Raw genomic sequence first — 26,563 nt, forward strand, 5'->3', positions numbered from 1 at the left:
TAAAGAGTTTCTAACCTTTTCCACAAGGCAGATGAGGTCTTTTCCATCAATACCTCATGCAATACCGTATTCGTGAGGCACAATTGGATTACAGACAAGGCCTTTTCATCAAGCTCTTCACATTCTGTTTAATTTAGATTCTCAGGCTTTTTTCCGGTAACAACCTTTTTCAAGCCGGTTTGAACTAAAATTGTCATCATCCGAACTTGCTTCAGATTGAAATTTGTCTCACCATCGAACTTTTCAATTTCAAACACTGTTGTTGTCATCTCTGAACGAGCTGATCTTTAAAAATTAAACTAGCTCTGATACCACTTGTTAGGAATCGACCCGATTAAGCAACGAACAAGTAAAAATAGCAGAAGAAATCGAGAAATTGAACACACAAATTTAACGTGAAAAAACCCCTCCAAAGAGGATAAAAAATCACGGGCAAATATAATTTTACTATAATAGCAAAAGAACGAAGAGTACAAAAGATGGAGATAAAAACTGAATCCCGAAAACTCGAAAATAAAGAACCCTCAAAATGTAAACAAAAAATTCTCTAAATGTGTTATGAGTTCTAATCTAATGGGTGTATATTTCTAAGGTTGTAAAAGAGCCTATTTATAGGCTAAATTAGTAAGTCAAATAAACTATCCTAATAAATGCTAAATATATTATACTAATAAATACTAAATCTTCTAGAAAGAAAAATATTTTTGTTTAACTTAACTTGCAAGCAATCTCTTAGAATTTGGGTCACAAAACTCTAACAAATATTATTATTATTTTTAAAAATATTTGAAATATTAATATAAAATATTATATTTTTCAATATTATTAAACATACATGTTTAATTATTTATATTTAGTCATATAACAAATTATTAATATAATTAATATAATTTATTATTTTAATAAATTATTTAATATTTCAATTTTATTTTAATAATAAATTTTAAGAATAATAATTTTAAATAATATTCAACATTAATATTTTAATAATAAATATCTATTACAATTATAAATATATTCATAATAAATGTTTTATAGTATAAAGATAAAATATGTTATAAGTCTACGTACTCTTCACAAATTTGTAATTTAGTCTCTATACTTTTATTTTCAAGAATTTAGTCCTACTTTCTAGATTTGAAAATCAAATCCAATTGTTGACATTGTTAAATTTTTTGTCAATTTTGTTGATGTCACATTTTAAAAATAAAAATATTCACTTGGTAGTCATGTAACTAAAAATGACATTATAATGAACTGAATTTAACAAAATATTTTTAATATATGCAAAAACAATGTAAAATATAAAATTTTAAATATAAAATAAACTCAATTAAACAATGAAAAGATAAAAAAATCTAATGTATGTATGTTTGTTTCATTGAAAATAGTTTTTATGAAATATTTTTAAAAATTTGTCAAACAACAAATAATATTTTACAGATTTATCCAAATACAAGAAAATATTAACTTTTTCATATAAATAAGTTATTTTTCAGAAACTATTTTCAGTTAAAAAAACAAACTCTTATTATAAATTTATTTTCATTTAAATGTATATATTTTAACTAATATTCTCATCAAGTATTGTTAAAATTTTATTTATGAATAATTAATGTAAGATTGGAAAGTCAGCTATCGTTAGGTTCCGAAGGTTGAGAATTTAGAAGATCGAGAACATGAGAATTAAATTGAGGACTGCACTTGTTGCACGAGTTCTCCAATGTTTGAACAAGTCTGCTATGAAAATAACAGAAAGAAAAAAAAAAAAAAAGATAACAGTCAATTAAAAAAAAAAAAAGACAGTCCGTAACGACTAAAACCGCTCTCATCTCCGTTTGGGCTGGCAGAGTAATCTGATTCCCTCCTTTTCTTTCGCACCAACAAAATCTAACACAATCTCTGGATTCTCGACTAAAATTATTTTGTTTATTCTGTTTTCTGTTTTTCGCTGCTACCTTTTTATTTTTTGCTTCAATGGCGGAAATTGAGGGAAATTCTAAAGAAGTGGGAGAGAAGGAAGTTGATGCTAAAGAGGTCAACCATGAAAACGAGAACAATAATAATAATACTATGGGGATTAAGAAGCTGCGTCATAAGAGCACGAAGAAGGAGAGAAGATCATTGAGTTTTGCGAGATTTGGATGCTTGAGAGTAGAATCCGATGAGACTGGAGGCGTTGATATGGAAGTCCGGTTCCCGGAGAAGCTCAATCATCCTTCTCATCTCGTCATCATGGTTAATGGCCTCATTGGCAGGTTAAATCAGTTCCCGGTTAATTTTGTTTTTATCTTTTTATTGTTATTTGTTTGAAGCTGCTTGATTGATTTTTGGATTGATATCTGTGCAGTGCACAAGATTGGAAATTTGCAGCAAAGCACTTTTTGAAGAAGTATCCGGAAGATGTTATTGTTCATTGTAAGTTATCTGATACTTTACTTTTTGTTTCTTTATTTTAATCTCTGGTTACACTGAGCAGTGATTAACATCGACTTAACTTTTTTGGTTATCATTTTACTCTTTTTTTTTTTTTAATTCTGCTCTATTATATGATTATTCTTTTTTTTTTTGGTGAATAAAAACACCCCTTTTCTTATCTGCTTCAATAAACTCTAAGGCTTCTCTAGGAGGGGATTATATGATTATTCTTTAATAAGTCTTTGTGGTACAAAGTAATTTATTATTAATTAGCAACTTATTCACGAATTTTATTGTTATAATTATTCAAATTGTTGGTTGATTAAATTATGTTATTTCCATATTTAAGATTTTGCCGGATGATAGATACCTATCCTAATTAGGGGCCATCTCTATAAAATCATTCACTGGGTGAATGCATGTGAATTGTAATAATTGATTATTTGGGTTATGAAATGATTACGGATGGTTACTGACTTCATGCGCGTTGCAGGCAGTAAGCGCAATTCTTCAATATTTACCTTTGATGGTGTGGATGTAATGGGTGACAGATTAGCAGAGGAGGTATGATATGAAACTTTTATTTATTTTTCTGAGTATCATGAAACTTTTATGTTAGAAAACTTCGAGTGTTTTATCCATAATTGCAACTGGCATTATTTTTCACATGTTGCAAGACTCTTGCCTACAGCTAAGAAATTGGTGTTAATTCTTTGGTGTAATATTGTCCGTTATTTTTTCTTCTAATCATTATTATGAAATCAGATTTGAGGTTGCCATTGTCAATAGGAGAATGCTGTTGTGTCTTTCAGGTTAAATATGTCATAAGCCGTCACCCAAGTGTTCAGAAGATTTCTTTTGTTGGTCATTCATTGGGTGGCCTTATAGCAAGATATGCCATTGCACGACTTTTTGAACAAGATCTTACTCAAGAAAATTCTCAAACAAACGGAGATAGTAGAGCTGATCAATTGGAAGATTCATGGCTTGAAGGGAACGTCAAATGTAAAATGGCTGGACTAGAGCCCGTGAATTTCATAACACTTGCAAGTCCACACCTTGGTTCTCGGTGGCATAAGCAGGTAGTTCATTCACCAGCTTCTTTTGCATGATATTTGCTGATGACATTCATATTTATCAATTTTATTGCTAAAACATTCATATTTGTTTGTTTGCGTGTGCTTTTTACCTTAAGAGGTCGGTAATATTCTCTTTGGTGGTTCTTCATTATCAAGGTTCCACTGTTTCGTGGCTCCCATGTGCTGGAAAAAGCTGCTACTCGCACATCATGGTTTCTTGGTAGGACTGGAAAACATTTGTTTTTGACAGATGGAAAAGACGGAAAACCTCCTCTTCTTCTACAGATGGCCAGTGATTGTGAAGATCTTAAATTTATGTGAGTTTTCATAAGCTTCCTATATTTAGTTTACAGTGTGTGACTGGGAGCTGAAGCTGAATTACAGACTTATAGCTGTATATTATCTTTAAAATGCAGATCCGCTTTGCTGTCCTTCAAGCGTCGTGTTGTCTATGCAAATGCAAGTTTTGATCGTATCCTTTTATTCTGCGTACACACACACACACACATATATCAGTTGATATTGTGGTTATGCTCTATCTGTTAATTAATTCTTAAAGGAAGATTTAAATAGTGGAGCTAAATGTTTTTGGCGTTAGGAAAGGACTTAATCCTTATCCCCACTATTCTGACTGTTTAAGAACTTAACACTTTCCTTAGATATTGTTGGGTGGAGTACCTCTTCCTTAAGGCGTCGAGATGAGCTTCCAAAGGTAACCATGAAGCAGTTTTTCTTTCTTGGAATTATCACTTGTCATAACTCATAGTGTTAATGTGAATTTCTTTCCATCCTCAGTACCAGATTAAACATCTTCCAAGAGGTGACAAATACCCACACGTTGTAAATGTGGAGACAGGAAAGACTCCTACTCTTGATGTAGTCCCTTATGAAGCCCAGATCAAAGGAACTGAGAAGATAGACATGGAAGGTTTGCTTCTTAATTTTTATTTTTCAAATTACTAATCTAATAACATTCTATTAAAATCTTTTAGATATCTTCTTAATCCTCCTTTACTGAGCTATTTTGGGATGTTGGCATCATTTTTCTTCACTGGAACAGATTTGTAATATATTTATATATATTTTCTAATTATTAAGACTTGAGAGTTAAAGTAGATGGGAAGAGATTGAAAGATAGCATAAAGAAACAGCATCCCCTTCCACTAAGCAATGTATATGGAATGGAGAAATAATTAATGTGGTAGGATGGCATTTACTTTTTCAGTCACTGAACAATTGGATTTGAAAATTTTTTCTTGCAATAGTATTTCTTTTTCCCTTTGATATGTCAGCCTGTTTACTTGTTCGGGATTTGGATTGGAAAACAAGATGACGATATCGTCATAGAATATTCAATAGTTTATTGTCTCTAGAATAAAACAGCCCGAAGGCTTCTTTCTTATGGTCTAATGTTTGAGTACGTTCTAGTAGCGTAGATTAAGATGATTAAATGGTGAAAGTGATTCTTTTGAGGGTAATTAATGCTTTCCTCCTCTTTAAAGGATCACATATGGTTGCTAAATTGTCGTTCTTTGGTTGTTTGTTAGTTCATTGGGCATAGAAACATTTTTGTAAATGAAAGCAAGGGATGAAATAATCAAAGCAGTTGTGGGTTACCTTTTCAAATGCTTGCTAGGCTAGCTATGTTGCTCACAATTTTCATTTTTCTTGTCTGTTGTCGACACTTGTACCAATGCATGGAAAATCTTAGGAAAAATTCAATATACCTGTGTCCGACACATATATGTATTCAAGAATTACATTCGAGTCCAAGTACTGTTGCTTGCAAGTAGTTACGTTTAATTTTCTTAGCTTGGTATTTCTTTTTTATGCTGGAAAGCTGCAAAATCACACATCCATTGCATATTTAAAGCTGCGTATTTGACTCAATTTTCACTCATTTTTTAACTATCAATTGCAGAGGAAATGATCAGAGCTTTAACAAAAATGAGCTGGGAACGTGTTGATGTTTACTTCAAAGGAAGCAGACAAAGACTTCTTGCACATCTTGCCATTCAGGCCAGTTTACTCTTTACAAACGCATTATTTTTTGTGGATGTACTTAATGCTTGCAATCCTTTTCACCCTCCATTCTATTTTATCATCATATTCTTCAGGTAAAAAACTATTGGGTTAATTCTGATGGAGCTGATGTAGTCCAACACATGATCGACAATTTTGTGTTGTAAAAGGTGCCAACTTGTTTATTACCACACGTAAATCACCCGATGGCTTTTGGATGCAATGGCATTCGGGGTTCTGAAGGGATATTGCCTGGAGGGTGGAACTTGGAAGGTTAATTTACTTTTACAGTTTTAAAAGGGGGGACCGGCCATTAACATTAACATAGAACGGAAGATGAAATCCCAAAACTTGTGTTGTAAAGACGGATTACCTGCTATGAACCTGCGCCTAATTCTGGAAATATTACTCAGTTCAGCTGTTGCAAAATCTGCTTCGTTTCAGTCACAAAGAAGACGCGGTTGCAAAGATCTATGTTATCCGAATTCTTTACTTCTATTGAAGTACTCGTCAACAACTGGTCGTGTCATTTGATTTCGAGAGCCGATAAGAACATATTTTCTGGCAAAAAATGTAGCTCATAGATTAATTTCAAGAGCTTAAGTTAAAGGTGTGAAATTAAAAGATGGAAAAAAAAATCACACAAGCTACAAAATGAAGGGATAAATAACAATGTAGTTTTAAATTTATAATGCACAAAATATGATTATAAATATTTTAAAAAATACAAATTTAATTATTATTTAGCATATGAATACATCCAAAGGCAAGTAATAGAAGTTTAGATATGTGTGCGAATGTGATTTTCTAAATATATGAATGGTCTTTCAGTATACGCTGTATATATGGACAAAAGAGCGAGAAGGTTGAGAGCAAGGAGGTCCACGTAAGTTGCCGTTGGATTGTTGTTAGGTGATCTTAGATCAATGTGTGGCGTCTTGCCGGTCCCAGCCCAGCTCACACTCTGTTCCTTGTGTTGGCATTTTAGGTTGCAGCCATTTTTCTACTGCAGATATATAATGGCTTTAAATCGTAATGCTGGTGTAACACTGATTATCAATAATGGAGAAGGTATCAGAACCCAGAAGTAAAAAGAACCAACGAAATTTAAAACGCAATTAGAATCTTCTCGATTCTCGTGAGTACAATCCCCGGATATTTAAGTGTTTGCTTAAAGTAATATTATTAAGTTTACAAAAGAGATTAGTCCGTGGTGGTAATTCAGGATCGATAAGCAGATCCTTAACCGGAGGCAATTATGATTTCTGGATACGGAAATTAAACAAAACTTGTAGGCAGGAGCAGCGGAGAAGCAGTTAGGATTTGCAAAGCAGATTAAGGAGTGGTTGTGTGTGATTGGATCATTCCCAAGAGCATGCGTGAGGTTTGTTTGCAGTTGCAGGTAAAATATATTTTCAAGCCAAACTCCATAATCTATTCCCTTACAAATACCAAACCCAAAAATAGTATCCTCCTTGGGAAAATAATAGTAACACAAATACCAGGGAATTGAGAGTATGGATTTGGATTTGGCGTGTTGGAGTGGAACTAGTCAAAACTCACCAGCAAATACCTCAAAACCAAGACCCTCCCTTTGAAAGATACAAAAACGTGGGTGGAAGCCATTGGAATAACCTCATGGTCATTCCCCAGTTTTGACATTACATAAATGAAATAAACCCTTCTTTGTTTTTTGGGGGTAGAAATTAGAAAACTCTCTATCATTTGGTTTTTGTGCGATCTTTTTAGTTTTGCTGTTTTTGTTTTAAATTTCGGTCTTTTCCTTTGGCTGACTCTGCTGTGCATTCTTTTTGCTTTTCTACCTCCCCTGCTACTGCTACTACAGTTGTTTTCACATTGATATATGTATATATATTTGGTAAGGTACATTGGTTTCTTTGGCTCATGAAACGAGGCTGAGGTCCTTCCCTTTTCGGTTGAGGTCCTCTCCCAATTTTGCCTTTTAGCTTCATTTGCAGTTCTCTTTTTGCCTTCCACGTTCCTTCCCTTGATTCAGAGATTTTACAAGGTAAAATCAGACTTTCTTGTTTCTTATGCATTGTAGTTGTGGAGGTGGCATTCAAGTACTGGAAAAAAAAAAACTTTACAACAAAAACATTCAGATTCAGTTACCTTCTACACTGCCAACCATATTTAATTTCCCCTGCTTTGGCCTCTCTTTTTTAACTGCTATAATAACAACTCCCTATATCTCTCATCTTTTAAGGATTCGACCTTTCCCCGTTCCATCTTTGAAGAAAACAAAATGAGCAGCTCTCCCAATTATGTTTGCTGCCATAGAAATAGACTCCTTGTTGTCTTGCTGTTCCTCCTGGTTTCAAGCTTGACCCAAGTTACATTCATGGCTGCTGAAGGTAAACTTTCTTCTTTCCTCGTTTAAACTCTCCAAATTTAGAAACAAGGAAAAGAAAGAAAACCCCATTTAGTAACTCTATCTTACACTCGCTTTCATGTAATTCCAGGAAGGTCTCTTTCCAGGTTGCTTGAAGTAGCTCAGGTATCAATAATCAAAATCCCATTTCTATTTTCTGTCTTTATTTTCTTAACATCCAATCAGAATTGACAGAATTCAATAAATGTTGCATGAACAGAAAGAAACTGAAGAAGAAGATAAGCCATTTATGATGAGAAGTCTGATAGGGTCAAGGCCGCCAAGGTGTGAGAGAAAGTGCAGTTCTTGGCCCAACTGTGAAGCAATTCAAGTTCCTGTCACAACACTATTCAAAAACCGTAGAGACCGCCATTTCTCAGCTGCATTGTTCTCAATATCTTTCTCTAGAGGAGATGACATCTCAAATTACAAGCCCATGAGCTGGAAATGCAAGTGTGGGAACCTGATTTGTAACCCTTGATTTGAAGGTAAAAAAAAACCCAACATTGTAAAGCTACATTTTGTTTGAGTTTGAGGTTGACGGTAACAATTTTATTTTGCCGTTTATTTCATGTTCCTCTCCTAATGCAAGATCATAGCTTTCGCTACTATTTGTTTACTTTAGTTACAGTTAAAAACATCAACAGATTAAGATACACTTAATTCGAGACTGTTAATATTAAAAGTTACCTTTTTTTTACGAGTGATGAGATGAGATCAGATATTTGTTACTTTTGATGACAAGTGACGACATTGATCATTTAAAATAGATAATAAAGATGCAGACAGTTACTGGTTTCGTATATTACAAGACATGTAAGATTAGAGGGGTTTAGACCGTGTTCTTCCTCTTGTATTTTAGACACCCCCACCTCGAAGTGATAAAAATACCCCAACGTAACTCATGATCTTAATCATGATTAACAAAGTTAAATGGATAACCTTCACGTGGTGTTAAAGTTAACGAAACAGTTTTTTGTCGGATATTGTATATGAAGGAGACAGAAAAATATCTTTGTACTGATGAGAAAACGGGCTTCAACATAGTAATAATAAAAGAGATGCATTCCAAGGTATGGGCCATGCTTTTTCTCTGAAACTGATCTTACATAAATAATTGAACTGCCTCTGTTAGAATCCTATTTGTAAATAATAAAGAGTTGGTGGATTGTTTGTGAATTGTCTGTTTCCTTTCATGTAAAAAAGATTAGAGGGGAGAAAAAAAGACATTAAATGCAGCATTGAATATGGGCCTGAAAAAAAGATTGCAGTTAGAAATAGTAAAGGAAGTGAAGGCTTCATCTTCTTGATTCATTGGTTTTTGCAGAGCTGCGATCTGTCTCCTCAGCCCTTCTCTTTCTACTTTATTGCTTACTAAGGTGACTGGTGACTATACCTAAGATTAAACTTCATGATGTTGTGATTAGAAATTTTTTGTCATAAAAAAGTAACCCAGATGCTTAATAAATGAGTTTGATAAGTTTCTTAGCAAATATGAAGATGGTTATGTTTATGCATGGATTTGCATGGTAAATGTAAAACCTTGAGAGGTAAAAGATAAAAAGAACTTTGTTAAAAGTTCTCTTCTGTTTCTACACTTTTTTTCTGATTCTGGTAGAGCTGTGCGGTATGTGACAGTGGCCACCAGTGATTAGCAAAAATGAGATTTCATGGTTTCAGTTGAAAAATGAAAAGTAAAGGCGATAAAGGTTGATTTACCACCTCTCAAGATAAAAACAAATTGAATGTTATGCATTTCAGGCATGTCGATGAGAAAAACCAAGTGGCATGCTTCTTAGGAAGATTAAAATCTTAAGGATGGGATCTTCAATTTTGGTATAAAAGACATGTGTTAATATCATTTTTCTTTGGAAGAAAATGATTTTAGTCATGTTTTTCATAGAATCAAAGAACATCCACAAGTTACAGAGTATTCATGGCAGATAATTGCTAAACGAAGTAAAAACCCCTAAATTAGACATGAATCAAACAAATGTTGGCTGAGGGGCTGACATTCCCTTTGCTTCAAAGATGAATAAAACACAATCCCCACGTTGTTTTGTTTTCATTGCATAAACTTTGAACCAACTCACTTCACTCCTCCATTTTTTTTTATGGCTAACATATTCCATGGCATCCACCAGGCCCTTTGGATAATGATTTTTCCTCGAGAAATATCAGTCTGTGGCTGCTGCTTGTGAAAAGTAGAGATTCCCTTGGATATGAGCGAATCTAAAATTCCATGTTACCAAAAGGGTTATTGTTTTTTCCTTACTCAAAAGTCATTTTTTGTTGTCAATGCCTTTTCAAGAGGGTATCATTTCTTCTTCCAACTTTCGCATTCTGGCTTATGAGCTTCTGTCTGGATTTTATTTTATTTTTATTTTTTTAATCAATACGTTTTTTTATTTTTATGTTGTTTGTTGTTAATTTCTTTGGCAACTTCGAAGGTCTTAAGGCTAAAGAGATAAATAATGAGACTTGTCAGACAGAGAAAAGGTTAAGCATGTATCTCCAATGGTAATCACAACTTATTGGCTCGCCTGATATGAATGTTGCTGGTTGTTCTCTCAAAGGAAGTAGTGCCAAAGAATTTTTCTATGATCTTGCTAGGTCATTGCTATTGAGGAGATCCATGAGGCTATGTTTGAGCAAAATGGTGATAAGGCTCCTGGGCCGGATGGGTACACTGCCCATTTTTTCAAAGTTGCCTGGCATATTGTAAAAGCTAATGTGACTAAAGACTGCTATATTTTTTCAAGTATTCTAAGCTGATGTCTGCTTTTAATACAACCACTATTGTATTGGTACCCAAGGTGAAAATTCTTGGTCATATGAGGTAGTTTCGGCTAATTTTTTTTTGTTCTGTTGTTTACAAATGTATCACTAGGATTTTGGTTAAAAGGCTTAGAAAGCACTCATTAGATGTGAGCTCCAGAAGCTAAAGTGCCTTTGTGAAAGGACGAAGCATAAAGGATAATATTTTAATGGCCCAAGAACTTGTAGAGGGCTATAGGAGGACAACTTTATCTCCTCAATGTGTTGTCAAATTTTATTTACAGGGAGCCTTTGATTCTATTAGCTAAGATTCTAATCGGTGATTTTCAATGCTCAAAGTTGTTGGTGCACGCAATTCTTTTTCCCTAAAATAGTTATTCAAAAAATCAATCAAATTGCTCCAGGTTATGATCCAACAAAGGGAACAAGAGTAAGTTGGAGTTTGATCTGCCATCCTATGTCTGAGGATGGTCTGGGGATGAAGGACTTGATGACATGAAAGCAAGCTTGTTTAGTGAAGCTTAGAGAGATTCTTTCCGGTGGAGGATCCTAATGGATATCATGGTTACATGCTTATGTTTTAAAGTGTGTATCCTTTTGGCAGACTTCAATTTCGGTAAATGGAAGTTGGATTTGGAGGGAACTTATGAAGTTAATGGATATTACTGTTGGAGCAAAATCTGTTTTTAAAATCGGGAGCACATTAGGAGGAGAAAAGTGAAAGTGAAATGGAATAAACTAGTGTGCCATACTTTGAATATACCCGAACACTCCATTATTACTTGGATGACTATTCTTGACATGTTGCCTACTAAGGAGAGACTACTTTCAATGGGACTGTCTATTGAAGGAAGCTGTGTTTTTTGTGGTAGTGAGATTGAAACTAGAATTCATGGATATTGAGGCATCAACAAGTCTCTTCTTGTGTCGAAGCTTGCATGGAATGCTTTTATTTACCTTAAATGGAGAGAGGAATAGGAGACAGTTTATTCGCCCTAGCTTTTTACCTTCTCTTTTTCACTTTGGTCCCTTTTTCCTGATTATTTGGACCTTCGATCTTTCAAATTTAGTTAAACTGTTGTTTTTTGGACAAAAAAAAAGCTGGTTAGACTGTTAGAATTTAAACGACACTAACTTGATCACTTTATTAGGAGCTACATTGTTATTTTTGTGAATCAAAAGAATGTAATAGCTCAAATACCAGTGACCTTTTGAAGTTTATGAGAATAAAAGGCTTTGTTTCAGTTTATAACATTCTTGATCCTACTTGGACAGATTAAGCTTGGGGTGGGGCTCTTTGCTTCGGATAACTTAAGGAAATAAATTCAAGAGTTCACCATGCAAAAGCAATGAACCAGCAGAAACCAGAGGTATAAAGGTTTCAAGGTAAAGCATGTTCTAACAAAAGGGAAAGGGACTCTTTTAGCATTTTAGCCATTGTGCATGAAACCATGAAAGAAATGGTATAGAATGAAGATGCCTCAAGTGCCATTGTGCAAAGCAAGCTATACAAGGGCAGCTCAATTTCCACGTTTTGAGAAGTGTGAAGGAAATGGTAAAGAAAGGCAAACAAAGATGCAAGGAAATGGCTTCTGTACATAATATCATCTGACTAAGGCAACAAAAAAATGCAAAGATTGTAAAGCTTTGCCAACACAAGGACATGGAAAGGAAGGCCTTACAAACACCCATTATTTTATTGGCAGCTTTTTCACAGTATCATCCACTAAGTGTAAGCTCCTGGGACCTACAACTGGGTTCAGAAAACTACAGATTCCAAATACCATCAGTTAAGAAAGCTATAGAAGCTTAAAATCATGTCTCTTTTTTAAACTATATATGTTCTCAATTCATTGCGAGTCTATTAGACAGTAACTCCAGAATCTAATTGCAAACAGATGTTATCAGTTAGTACTCATCAAGAATGTAAAATGGATACTGATAAATCCCCATGCCTGAGATAAGATTAAACAAACTGAAACCAAAGGAGTTCATTTTCAGATACGCTTGACATGTGTCGGTTGATGTGAATTCCACTGTAATAGCATCCATATAATTGATGTCCCTGATTTTGAGGTGTAAAAAGACAAACTTATTACAGGCAAACATAGGGACTTTTACATGGTAGCATGATAATAAATGTCCCAAGGAAAAAACCAGACCATGGTGATTGGTGAGCAAAAAACTTACAAGAAATAAATGACTAAAATGCTCAAAGAACCCCTATAAGCTCTTATCAACGATTTTACTCAATTGGGCCCTTAAAGTACTATTTTTTGTTTAATGAAACCCCTTTTTATACATGAAAACCACTAAAACCGCTGGAAAATTAAGGGTTTAGTTAAAGTGCTTAATCAGAAAAACATAGTAATTTAGGAGCTTAATTGGATACAAATTAAAGGTTAGAGGCTTATATAAGCATTTCACAAAAGTACAGTGGCTTTTATATGAATTTAACCAATATGCCGAAATATTTTAATCTGATTAAACAATCATCGTTTATCAAATTTTAATCTGATTGTTTTTCTTGGTCAGTTATGCAATCAACAAACTTCTGATAAAAACAGTAAAAAAACTAAAAAGTTGAGCAAAAAAAGGTTTCAGCAACTTGAATTAAGGCTTCATGCATAAGTAGTGACAAGCAACACAAGCTTAATATGATGGCATGTCAACTCATGAGCAACATACCTGCAAATATGCCTACAGTCGTCAGATTTGAGAGGGCCATTGTTTGATAGAAGAGGTATTCAGTCAAAAAGTGACCAAATGCATAGATGAATGACAGAAACGTCACCAAGTAGAGCGGCTTATTTTCCAAGTTAAATGCACAAAGAAAACAGAGAGTACAAGTCAAAAGCGTCCAAACTCCAAACATCCTCCCATGAACTTCAGACACTGCATATCAATTAGAACAAACAGGAGATGAACAATTAGCGGAAAACATATTGCAGTCTTAGGTGGAAAGTATATGTAAAGGTACAGAAGGAAAACTGAAACTGCAAGAGTAATCAAGTTGCCATTTAACACACAAAATGGGATATTAGAAAGTTCAGTCACTGGAACAAAATGTAAAAAATCATATCAATTCCAGACTTGACAAATATTGTTATCTCAAAGGAATATTATCACAAGTTCCAATCTCTCCACTTCCATGTAGGTTTCAATAGTGGAAAAGAATTTTAGAGCATCTTAATAGCAAAAAAGCAGGGGTTCATTCCTAATCTTGTTTATTTTGCTTGAAACAGATACTTTTACTTTTCGTCATGAAATGCGCAGTCAAAATTCCTAAAAATGGTGCATCTCCATTGGATTACATGCACAAAGTATCATGCTCAAACCATATCTGATATGCATGCAGCGTATACGAGTGAGTGCATTGTATTAACTAGAACTTAGGTAACCCGTCCTCTTGATCCCTTTCACTAAAGCATGTGCGAAGACAATTCTATAAACATGCACCCGAATACATGAAAGGAGCAGGGACATTTTCGAGTTGTAGTTAATTTTTGTGATAACACAGTCAAAATCCAAATTTTGTATCTTTCTTGACTTGTGATCTCAACTCAAGCCAGTTGCCTCATAAGCCAAACCCATTCCCTCCAAAAACCTGTGATTTAATAGTTTCTTCGCATCTGTTTCAACTAGAACCAAAATCCACAATCCTCATTAATTAAGTTGTTTTCATGGGGGAAACCACCTATGACCCCTTAGTCCTCAACATACTACATTTGAGTTATGCAATGGGATATAACATGCACTTAAAGAACTATAATACTCAAAGATGCAATTGAATACATGTAGAATTTCAGTTCCACCAAATCGTTTTGTGCTTGTTTATCCCAATTCAGACATCCTATATCTTTCTTGGACAATGGACCCAAAATCAACTGTCTGATCACCAAACTCATCTACCATGGTATTAATACGTAGTATCCACTATCCACTATCACATGACAACTTCAGCTAGGTTTTGTCTACTTTTTGGCTGAACTATTACATCTAAAACCCACCAGTGTGAATCTTTCTTGGTTTTGGCACTTTAGGTTAGGTAGAAATATGAATCTTGCATTCTCCTCTACCCTCCTTCATTCTCATCAACCAAAACAAAATCCAAAAAATTATTGTATCAAAATATAACTTCAAGTAAGATGCATCGTCGGACTAATAGGCGGGAACAAATTGGGATATTTGACTTAAACAAAAAAAGTTAATTTTGAAGCATTTCAATGAGCTCTAGCAAATCTTAATTACTAGAACTAAACATGGAAAAATATTCCACTAATTTAAGCTAAATAGCATGCTAATTTGTAGTAATCTTTTTATAATATAAAGCAATCTCTATAAATCTCTCAACATGGAGTGAATACTCCATCACTCAATGCATCATTCAATTAACCAAGATCAGTGTGCTTCTTGCTGGCTTTTAGAAGACAAAGAAATTATTACATCGTAAAAACTAGTTTTCCAAAAGCATTGCTCCCAGAAAGGCAACAAAGCTAACATGTTTCCTATCACAATCTTCAAAATGTCTAAACTTTGGATCCAAAATTACTCTTTTTTCCCTACTTTCTAATCTGGGTATTGAAGCTTCGATCTCAAACATTAAAGAGACTTAACGCAACACACTTAGCACTCACACCGAGAACAACACATTGTATCTATAACCAGAAATACAAGCTCATTTCCTCTGTTTAAAAATCAAAGATTTGTTTTTTAAAGAGTAAGTGATCTTCCCCATATATCGAGAACCATTGTAATATAAAAAATAATAATTAAGGTAAAGAATTAAGCAACCAAAGAACAAACTTCGGAGAGGAAGCATACTAGTGGTGTTGGAGAAAACAGCAAGACGAAGAGCCCAAATATCGAAGAAGCCGAACCAAACGGATGCTAATCGAAGTGAACCCACCAGCATTAACCACCATCCCAAAGCCTCCTTCTTAGTTTTTCTATCTTCCCTTCCCTTCTCTGTGTGCTAATGCTGCCAGTCGAAGAGCAGATTTTACTTTTCTTTAGCACTTCAGTTTGACTCTATATTCCCATTTTTATCCTCCATTAAAACTTCGGTATGCAATAAATAAGGTCAAATTTGTATATGGATATCTTTTTTACTTTTTGAAAACATAAACTTGAGAATTTTAAAAATTTTACTATTAGTTTTGTACTATAGTTTAAGTATTAAATTAAGTTTTATATTCTCCAATTTGATCAATCTTAATTCCTGTACTATTTTATGATATTACTCATAAAATTGTTGAAATAGTATAATTTAACTTAATGAATTTAACAACCATCATTTGACATAATTAAAATTTTAAAATTTAAAAAGTACAAGAATTAAAAATGACTATATTAAATTATATAAACTAATTTGAACCTCAAGTTTGTGATTTATTGATTAAATATCCATTTTTCCCAAAAAAATGGTATTATCGCCGATCTACCTTCCTTCAACAAAAGCATTTTGGAAAGGTAAGATAAGGAAATTCAAAATGAGTTTAAACTGTCTTACCATGATATTGCATAAGTTTATGGGTTTGTAATGATTCACTTCCTCTGGGTTCTTCCTTTTCGGGATAAGAACTATGTACATCTTATTTGTTTCTTTTAGTATCTTTCTCGTATTAAGAAGTTCAAACAAGCATCCGTCAATAAAAGACCCACTATCTCCCAATTTTGTTGAAAAAATAGAGTTGGATTATCATCAAGCCCAAGAGCCTTAAGAGGGCCAATCTCAAACAATGCCTCCTCGACTTCTTTTTCCTCAAACAGCCTGGATAATAGATGTTTTAAATTATCAAGCACTTCTGGTACTTCTAGCTCTTGAAGAAATTACTTCATTTCATTGAACTCAACGTTATCTGACTTGTTAAAAATGTTTTTGAAGTGATCATTGAAGCATTCCTCGATTTCTGTTTCTTCATCGAATTTCTCATCCTTATCTTGTTCGCCATTAGGTGAAGGAAATTTGTGTTCCTTTCGCCCTTTATAATCCAATTCCCTCTTGCTTTTTGAAGCCAAAACACTTTCTCTTCATCCAAAAGCAAACTCATTTAACACGCTCTTTAGTCTTTACTCTCAGCTTAAGTTTTGATTTTTTTTTCTTTTTGAAATTATTTTGAGTTTAATCTATTTTTGTTATGAATCATTCTAATTTTGGAACAATTCGTGATTGAGTTCGAGTGGTTTGAATTAAATTGTTCTAAAATCAAACTATTTTAGATTATAGATTAATTAAAATTTAGATTAAATTATCAATTTAATCTTAATTTGATTGGTATGAGTATTATTATCAATACAAGATCAAGTAAATTCGAGTGCATTAAAATGTATTATCACTCTAAAACCCAACTTAAAAATTCCCCCAATATAAATCAATGTAATTGAGGGCAGAATAGAAACCAAACACTAGTATCCACGAGACCTAACTCCTATAAGGCGTAACGACGATCGACGGGTGAGGAATTGTGGGAGCTGGTCCCCAGCCCCAACCTATTACCACCACTTGCATAATAAGGCTCTCGCCACGATTTTCATTCCCACTAGAAAACACTTTTAAAAGTGTTACAAAACTCAAGAAAAACTTCTCACAATTAAAATTTCTGTCCGTACATGATATCGAGAAAATTTTCTTTTTCTTACATTTCATGATAATTATTTTGCTCAGCTTGCGTAACAAATGTGACTATTCTTAGTTGATTTTCTTCATTTAATTTTATATTATTATAATCTATATTAAATCACATGTACATATCGTTAAAATCATCCATAACTTAAAAAGGTAAACAAATAATAAATCTACATTTTATAACATTTCATACAACACAAAGACGCTTTAACAAAAATATTTCGACAAAGTAGTATATCACATCATCATATAGGAAAAGTATCATATAGTAGAGTTACGCATTAAGTCTAAAATATAAATATAAAAATACATTAAATATCATAAATTAGTTTTACAAATAAAATCCAAAATACTATAACAAAACTTTCAAAGATAAAATGAGCATAACCATATCACATTAATAACCCTAAGGACTTTGTGATGGAGGTGGTAGTTGAAAATGTTGAAAATTATATGAAGATATTGCTAGCAAAGATGAAAAATGTGCATTAATTGTAACACCCCTTATCCGAGACCGTTGCCGGAGTCGAGCACGAGGCATTATCTAACTTAACTTGCTAGTTCGGAGCATAAAAATTTTCTTTTAAAATTAATTCACTCACGTTCATTCAATATGTCCCTAAAAAGGAATCTCGAGACCCTAAATCATGCAATAGAAACAGTTCGGGTCCAAATTGGGAATATTAATAATTTTTCGAATACTAAAATAAATCAAAACAAGTCATTTCACTATTCATAATAAAATTGTCCGCCTGCGCAACAGTCACTAATTTAATTATAACTCAAGTTACGAAACTCAAAATTTAGATCCATAAATTTTCTCTGAAACTAGACTCATATATGTTCTTAACATAAAATTTTCAGAATTTTTGGTTTAGCCAATTAGTACAGTTTATTCCTTAAAATCTCCCCTGTTTCATTGTTCGACAGCTCTAACCCCTCTTCACTAAAAATTAATTATCTCATTGTACAGAATTCTGATAACATTATAGTTTGTTTTATTGAAAATAGACTCACTAAGGAATCTATACATGTAAATTATAACTTCCAATTATTTCTGTACAATTTTTAATGATTTTCTAAAGTCAGAATAGGGGATTTCAAAAACTATTCTGAGACTGTCTCACTAAAATTCAAATATCTAAAAATATGCAACTCTTTTTCTTACTCTATTTCTTTCATGTGAAAATAGACTCATTCAGCTTTAATTTCATATCTCACTCAGCTTCTAATTCAATTTCCACCATTTTTGGTGATTTTTCGAAATCATGTCAATGCTGCTGTCCAAAAATTGTTTTAGTGGAAAATGTTGATAACTAAGTTTATAACACCTTCACTTTTTTTCAATTAAATCCTATACATGCCATATAAACCTTAAGATGCACAATAAAATTTACCGAAGTAATCTGGATAGGTGCCCTGATGTGTTGATCCGATCCACCGATTTCACATCAATCTACAAAGAACATTAATCACACAGGAGTAAGCTTATGTAAGCTTAGTAAGTTCATAGGCATAGAAAATAATTCTTACCGAACATCTTATAACAATTATACAATATATAATTTCACTAATTCTTCCTTTTCTTAATCAATTTAGGAAACGGTTACGGAATTGAGTACTTCGTTTTTTAAAATGTCATAGTATAACTATGGTCTTGCACATAATCACATATCACACACCGAAGCCATAGCCCAGTCATGGTCTTACATGGAAGCATATATCACACCGATGCCATATCTCGAATATGGTCTTATACAAAAATCACATATCACATATTGCCATGGTCCAACCATGGTCTTTTCCGTCAATGTGTATGAGTCACTGGACGAAAGTACTCAATCCAATGTTCCACTAAATTAGAACTTTTATTCAAACATTTATATTTTCACAATTATCTCAGTTTAATAACATTTGTAATGCCCAATTTTTGCCCGGGCCCGTACATGAATAAACATAAAAAAATAATAATAAAACAATAAAGCCTAAATTAGACCAAATAAACCCAAAAATAAAATACAGCCCAGTCCCATGTAGCCCAATACCTAGCCTAAAACACAAAACAAAATCAGAAACCCTAGCAGTTAGCAGCATCTCAGCCGCCACACACAAGAATCAGGCCTCTCCACGCACGAACGCACAGCAGCCTCGCACAACGCACGTCTTCCACGTACCTGCAGCAAACCACGAGCCACGAACAGTAGAGATAGGAGGAAATATAGCAAAAATTAAAGAGATTTTGATTTTTATTATTCTTCTCTAGGATTCGGATATAAAACCGATTGAGGCATTTGTAAATGGGGGGTTACACGGATTAAGAGAAGACAAGAAATTGAGAGGGAAAGGGTTACGAAAATTGTATCAAAAAACGTTTAAAAAACAACACAGAGAATCCAATAGTAAATTGGAGAGGTGATTTTCTCTTTGGGTTTTTTTCCATTTTTTTCCTTTTGATTTACTGTTTTGTGCATAAAACGAAAAGGAAAAGAAAAGGAAGGAGAATACTTGAGTGCGTTGAGAGGCTCTCGCGTTGATTCCGACTGCCCTTCGTGGCGGATTCTCAGCGGGGAAGGGAGGTTTGCTGGCGGCGCGCCGCTAGGGTTAAAACCCTAGCAGAGGAATTTCTTTGTTATTTTAAAAAGCAATAATTTAAATTTTTTTCTAAAAAATATTGACTTAAATAATATTGTTAAATGGCGCCGTTTGGATCAGGGGTTTACAGCGCCAAAATGGCGTCATTTCATGATGACCCGATGACCCAACCCATATATTGCTAGATCCGGGTGCCTTGGCTTCCAATGGGTTATTTTCGCGCGCGATCCCTCCGTCTTTCCAGCGTTTTGCAATCCAATCCTTTTATTTATTTTATTTCTTTTAAATTTAATCTCTTATTTTATTTTTGTTCCATTTTAATCCATATTAAAGCATTGCATTTTGGGGATTGGGATTAATTTCTCTTTGGGTCCTCCTCCTGTTGCGCGCGTTTTGATTTGGTCCCTTTTCGCGTTTTCTATTTTTGAATTCAGCCTTTAAATTCTGTTTATTAGCAATTTAATCCTTAATTTTTCATTTTAGGTTTTTTTTTATTTTTTTATTTTAATATTATTAATCTTGTTATATTGCATTATTATTATTATTATTATTATTATTATTATTATTATTATTATTATTATTATTATTATTATTATTTCTATACATATACACACGCATATTCTTTATAGTATATATGTGTATATATTTTAAGCTTTTGTAAAGATATACATGTACATATTATATATATGTATATTTTATTTTTTCATAATTTTGTATACATTTCATAATACATATACACATACATATTTATCTTTTACATGTTATATTTTTACCATACAAGTATACATACATTCTCCATAAAATATATATGTACTTTTTTTAAATTATTATAAATATACTTTTTGCATTTTTTATATACATATATATACACGTATTTTAATACATACATATACATATTTTCACAATTTACTTATATATGTCATACTTTTTATTTTATTTTATTTTTATTTTTATTTTATATATATACATATATAATTCATATTAAAGTATTTGTTTCATACTGTATATTAACATTCCATCACATTTTTAAGGAAACAATATATTTGGTTTCATTAAAGCATTAAAACCATTTTGTTCAAAGGCTTTCAAGATAACGCAATATTCGGTATTTGGGATCTTCGAGAGGATTGAGCCCTAACGTATTGGGTTCCAATTTTCCTCGTTAAACCTAAATAATCGAGAATATTCTTTATTTAAAACACATAAATAAAAAATCATTTTCGAGAATTCAACATGTTGTGTCCTAACGCATTGGGTATGACATATTGTTTTCTCAAGATGAAGATTTTCCTAAAAAATGAAGGCAATATTCAATGTTTGGGATTCTGAGAAATTGTACCCTAATGTATTGGGTCTCGATTTCTTTGTCTGACTTAAACAATTGGATATCCTTTTAAATTTCATCGCTTGATTTTTTTTTGGACAGGCTCATTCTTGAGGATATGAAATATCATGCCCTAACGCATTGGGTGTGACATTTTATTTTCCCTAAATAAGGGGGTTTTAACATATAATTTGATTTATACAAGTTTTTAAATACAAGGATCGTATTTTAAAATCTTTTCAAACTTTTAACACTAAGACATTAAACAATCGATTCGATACTAATTTTGGGCGTTACGAGGGTGCTAACCCTTCCTCGTGCGTAACTGACTCCCGAACCTGCTTTCTCAAATTTCGCAGACCAAAATCGTTTTTAAGGTGAGCCGATCACACCTCAATAAAGGATCGGTGGCGACTCCCATTTTCATTTTTGAAAGTCGATCCTCATTCGTTTTCAAATAAAAAATGGTTTCGGCAACATTCATATAAAATAACATACCATAGCATTCATAAAATTTCAAAGTATAATACAACATTTCCTACCAACCACAATCTCTAACAATGAAATTACTCAATTGAGCTCAATATCAAATATCAACTTATATTCCAACATTTAGCTTCAATTACACTTACAAATACTTGTCAAATTAAGGACTGTCTTATGGATTTGAGCACATCGTTTGCCTGGTGCCACAATTTGCTTGAATATTTTACAATGCTATAACTCAGTATGGTTTCTTTCACTAAAACACCATACCTACTTTTCACAACTCAGTATGGTTTTCTTCACTGAAACACCATACCTACTTTTCACAACTCAATATGGCTTTCTTCACTGAAACACCATACCTACTTTTCACAATTTTCCATGGATTCACCATGGGCTTATTCGTCAATTCATCACTGATTATAGAACGTCTGTACTCAATCCTGCGTATCCCTTAATTTAAAATAACAATCTCATTTTTTTTCTCATTTTTACCATAATCATAATCCAACAACAATATACGAATTGATACAATATGTAATGGCCCAAATTTGAGGTTATCGGAACAGTGGTTTCGGGACCACAAATCCGATGAGAAAAATTTTATTTTTCTTATATTTTTTATGGTCTACAATTTCACAAAATGATTTCGTGAAAATTTCGTTCAAAAATTTCGACGTTTGGGCACTCAATTTAGTCAAAAGGACTAAATTGTAAAAAGTGCAAAAGTTGAGTTCTACATGTTAGAGGTGTCCAATTGTTATGAAACTTTAAATTGGAGGTCCTTATATGGTAATTATACCATTGGTAACTTGGTAGACAAAAATGGACATGAGATAAGTGAAATAGAAAATTTTTAAGTTAGGGGCAATTTGGTAATCTAGTAATTAAAATGAATTAAAAGGGAAAAAGATGGCAAAAATCATCATCTTCTTCATTAGGACGAAATCAGCAAGGGGGGAAGCCATATTTAGTGTTTTCAAGCTTCCAAGCTCCATAGTAAGTGATCCCAAGTCCCGCTTTTAATGTTTTTACGTTTTGGAGTCCAAGAGCTTAATTTAGCTTATTCTAGCAATAAATTAACCTAGGGTTTATATTTGGAAAAATACCCATAGGTGAAAAGTGTTTATTTTGATGTTTTATGATAGAATATGAAGCTAGAAATTATGTTAAACAACTTTTGCTAAGCGATTTTAAGTGAAAACGAGGAAAAGCGACATAATCGGTAAAATACCTAATGTTCATAAGTACATGTTAGAGTGGGAATTTGATGTTGCCATAGAAGGGAAAAATGTTCAGAATGTTATACAGCATAAGAATAAGAGATGAAGTTTAATTTCCGAGCCTTGGGGCAAAAATGTAATTATGTAAAGTTTAGGGCAAAATTGTAATTTTGAAAAGTTAGAGTCGAGGGCTGTTTTGATGAATGTGATTATTAAATAAGTTAAATTTACTATTTTAGATCAAGAAGTACTGAAACTCGAGGTTAGACAAAGGGAAGAATAAAGTTGAAGACTAAGTTGGTGAATTTGGCTATAATTGGTACCGAGGTAAGTTTACGGTAAATAAATGCAATATTTCAATATTTATTATCAATGCTGTTATTTTCCAGCAACTATGAATTTATTTTATGAATTTATTTGATGATGATCTAAGCATGAAATGATAGAGAATTAAAATTAAAAGTCCGTTGATACATAAGGATGGTATCGGATACGAATGTCATGACATTTGGGTAAAGAGATCCCATGTAAGACCATGTCCGGGACATGGCATTGGCATCCTTAAGATCATGAGAGGTCCTCAGAAGACCATGTGCGGGACATGGCATGGGCACCGAGAGGTCCCATGTAAGACCATGTCTGGACATGGCGTTATAACCGAGATGAGATGTCCCTATAAGACCATGTCGGGACATGGCATGGGCACCAACATGAGAACATCCCATGTAAGACCATGTCTGGACATGGCTTTGGCATGTTATTATCGAAGAGACCCGAGTATCCTTATTATTCCAATGTAGCTCAACGGGCTTGTAAACGAATCATGTTCATGAAAGTTCGGTTTAAAGCATAAATGGCAAGCTCGTAAGTTGTAAGACTTAAGAACTTATTATACTATCAATTGATGTTCAACGATGCAGCAAGAGTTGAGTAAGTTATGCACACAAGTATTCTAAGTAAACAAGTAAGAGAACTAGTATGAGATTAACTAAAGAGTAAACTAGAGATATAGACATTTGAGTTTAATTATTTAAGTTAAATATTGTTATTTATTTGCTAGTAAACTTACTAAGATTTATGCTTACTTCTTTTATTTCTCTTTCTCTTATAGTATTACAAAGCTACTTCAAGGATCCTAAAGAAGTCGGAGATCGTCCACACTATCAACCACAACTGCTCGGTATTTTATATCGAAACACGTTTGAGTTATGGCATGTATAGGGATTTAGTTATTTTGAATGTTTGTGATTATGATTTTGCTAAAGAATGGTGTGTAAGTATTTGATGATGTATGGTTATTAAAATGGTTAAGTATGAAGGTATTTGTTGTTATAAGAGTCTAGGTGATAAATTATGTATGGAAATCATGAAAGGATGAAATTTTGCAAAGAAACAGAATTCAGGCAGCAACAGTGACGTGACTTTGAAAAATCACCCAAGATAGTATAAAATTAATTAGAGGGTGAATAATATATGGAATTAAATATTGTTGAGTCTATTTTCATGGAAAAATAACGGTGTAGCGAAAGGAATTTTATATTTTAAGATATGTGAATTTTCGTGAGACAGGGTCAGAACAGTTTTTGGTATCCCCTGTTTTGAGTTTAGAAAATCATTAAAAATTGTACAAAAATGGTTATGAGTTATAGTTTATATGTATAGATTTCTCATTGAGTCTATTTTCTGTAGAAACAAGTAAGAACTTCATATGAAAATCCTACAGTGAGAAAACTTATTTTTAGTGACTAGAGGTCAGGGCAGTCAGGTGGTGAAACAGGGGAGACTTTAACTAATAAACTGTACTAATTGGCTGAACCAAAAATTCTAAAAATTTTGTGGTGAGTAGATATATGAGTCTAGTTTCAGGGAAAATTTACGGAATTAAATTTCGAGTTCTGTAGCTCAAGTTATAATTAATTTAGTAACTGCTGCGCGATTGGACAGATTTGCTGCGAATAATGAAATAAATTTTCAAACCTAGTTTTTATGCTCCGAATTGGTAAGATAAGCTAAGTAATGCCTCGTGCTCGACTCTGGAAACGGTCTCGGGTAAGGGGTGTTACACAATATATCATTCCCACATTAACAATTAATCATAAAAATTCATTCGTATGAACTTACCTGGGCCAATTTGTAGGATTTGTAAAAGTTCAGAGACTATTTTGATGCTTTCTCTTTTCCGCATTTATCTTCAAATTCCCGATCTATAATATAAAATTTTCCATTCATTAGCATATAACTCAATACTAATTCACTTCACAATTTATGCCCTTCAATTTTTGAAATTACACTTTTACCCCAAAACTTACAATTTTTACAATCTAGTCCCTACTCAATTAACACTTTAATTGAACTAATTTTTCCTCGACTAACACTTGATCTAATAATGTTAGGCTATTATGCAGCCTTTGATATTCAAAATTTCAGTACAAAACCCCAATTCCTAGCTTTTTTCACAATTAAGTCCTAAAATCATTTTCTACTAAAATCACTTAATAAAATCATAATATAATAAAATTAAAGCTTCAAATCTATGATAATTCATCATAAAATTCCAGTACTCACTAATGGTAACTTTCAAAATCATTCATAGAATCAAAAGCAAATGCATTCAAAAATTGGACTTACTTGTAAAAGTCACAAAACATGAAAAATTACAAAGAAAAAGCAAGAATTGAACTTACATGATGAAAAATATGAAAAAAAGCTTTAAAACTCTCTCCTATGGCGTTTTGGCTGAATAAAAATGATGATATCTCTAGATTTTTCAATTTTGTCTTTATTTTATATGTTTAATTTGTGAAATTTCCAAATTTGCCCTTATTTCTCCTTATTTTCTTGCCCAAACCGTCCAGCCCATATACTTTTGGCCTAATTGCCTTTTAAATCCCTCCTTATTAGTCACTTAAACTATTTAATCACAATTTAACAAATTTTGTACTATTTTCAATTTAATCCTTTTTAATTAATTGACTATCCAAATGTTAAAATTTTCTAACGAAACTTTTATACTAACTCAATGACACTCCATACATATTTATAAAAATATTTATGACTCGACTTATAAATTCGAGGTCTCGATACCTCGTTTTAGACCCAATTTACCAATTAAATTCTTTTTAAATCACAAAATTCACTAAATCACAGAATTCACTAATTCAAAAATTCTTCTAAATTCACACTTGACCCATAATTATTAATTTATTAAAATTTCAAGTTTACTTGTCGGATTTCGTGATCCCAAATTATTGTTTTTGATACCACTAAAAATTGGACTGTTACATTAATAGTTTGTTCTTCATACTTTCATCGAAACTACCAAGTTTTAATATTTGGATTTAAATTTAGAAACATCTTTCATTTTATCAAAGACTAGGAATATTTTGGTGGCAAAAAAATACTTTTTTTTAAGTTTCATCTTCCAAAAGTGTAATGCATCCATTTATATCTGAAATAGTATTGAGAATGAGGAAAACTATTTCATACACAAACTTGCTTTCAATAGCCATACTCTTACATAGCTTCTCAACTTGAGTAGTTAATGTCTTTCTTATTAATATTCTAATTTAATTTGATTTATATATTGCAATTTGTGTTATGTAATACATTGCAATAACTATG

At 32.8% G+C, this 26,563-nt stretch overlaps 3 protein-coding genes across 4 annotated transcripts; 2 read left to right on the forward strand and 1 right to left on the reverse strand.

The window, feature by feature from the left end:
- The first annotated feature begins 1,697 nt into the window (after positions 1-1,697).
- LOC105769408 (putative lipase C4A8.10) lies at positions 1,698-6,143 on the forward strand. 2 transcript variants are annotated; one of them, XM_012590024.2, is made up of 10 exons: positions 1,700-2,258; positions 2,351-2,418; positions 2,912-2,982; positions 3,231-3,500; positions 3,654-3,814; positions 3,914-3,969; positions 4,157-4,209; positions 4,293-4,425; positions 5,419-5,516; positions 5,615-6,143. In XM_012590024.2, exons 1-10 carry the CDS (start codon positions 1,978-1,980, stop codon positions 5,684-5,686), a joined length of 1,263 nt encoding a protein of 420 aa, XP_012445478.1. In that variant the 5' UTR covers positions 1,700-1,977; the 3' UTR covers positions 5,687-6,143. The 2 variants fall into 2 exon arrangements, with proteins under 2 accessions (XP_052487139.1, XP_012445478.1); XM_052631179.1 differs by having other exon boundaries at positions 1,698-2,258; positions 5,419-6,143.
- A 211-nt stretch (positions 6,144-6,354) lies between these two features.
- LOC105769409 (EPIDERMAL PATTERNING FACTOR-like protein 2) lies at positions 6,355-8,519 on the forward strand. The gene is made up of 4 exons (XM_012590026.2): positions 6,355-7,548; positions 7,747-7,894; positions 8,003-8,037; positions 8,132-8,519. The coding sequence occupies exons 2-4, from the start codon at positions 7,786-7,788 to the stop codon at positions 8,390-8,392; spliced, it is 405 nt and encodes a 134-aa protein (XP_012445480.1). The 5' UTR covers positions 6,355-7,548; positions 7,747-7,785; the 3' UTR covers positions 8,393-8,519.
- A 3,974-nt stretch (positions 8,520-12,493) lies between these two features.
- LOC105769410 (ergosterol biosynthetic protein 28) lies at positions 12,494-15,740 on the reverse strand. Its single transcript, XM_012590027.2, has 3 exons — positions 15,514-15,740; positions 13,378-13,584; positions 12,494-12,754 (listed from the first exon to the last, which is right to left on the reverse strand). Exons 1-3 carry the CDS (start codon positions 15,602-15,604, stop codon positions 12,687-12,689), a joined length of 366 nt encoding a protein of 121 aa, XP_012445481.1. The 5' UTR covers positions 15,605-15,740; the 3' UTR covers positions 12,494-12,686.
- Between the last annotated feature and the right edge of the window lie 10,823 nt (positions 15,741-26,563).

The sequence above is a fragment of the Gossypium raimondii genome, chromosome 5, assembly GCF_025698545.1.
Source record: "Gossypium raimondii isolate GPD5lz chromosome 5, ASM2569854v1, whole genome shotgun sequence".
NCBI lineage: Eukaryota > Viridiplantae > Streptophyta > Magnoliopsida > Malvales > Malvaceae > Gossypium > Gossypium raimondii.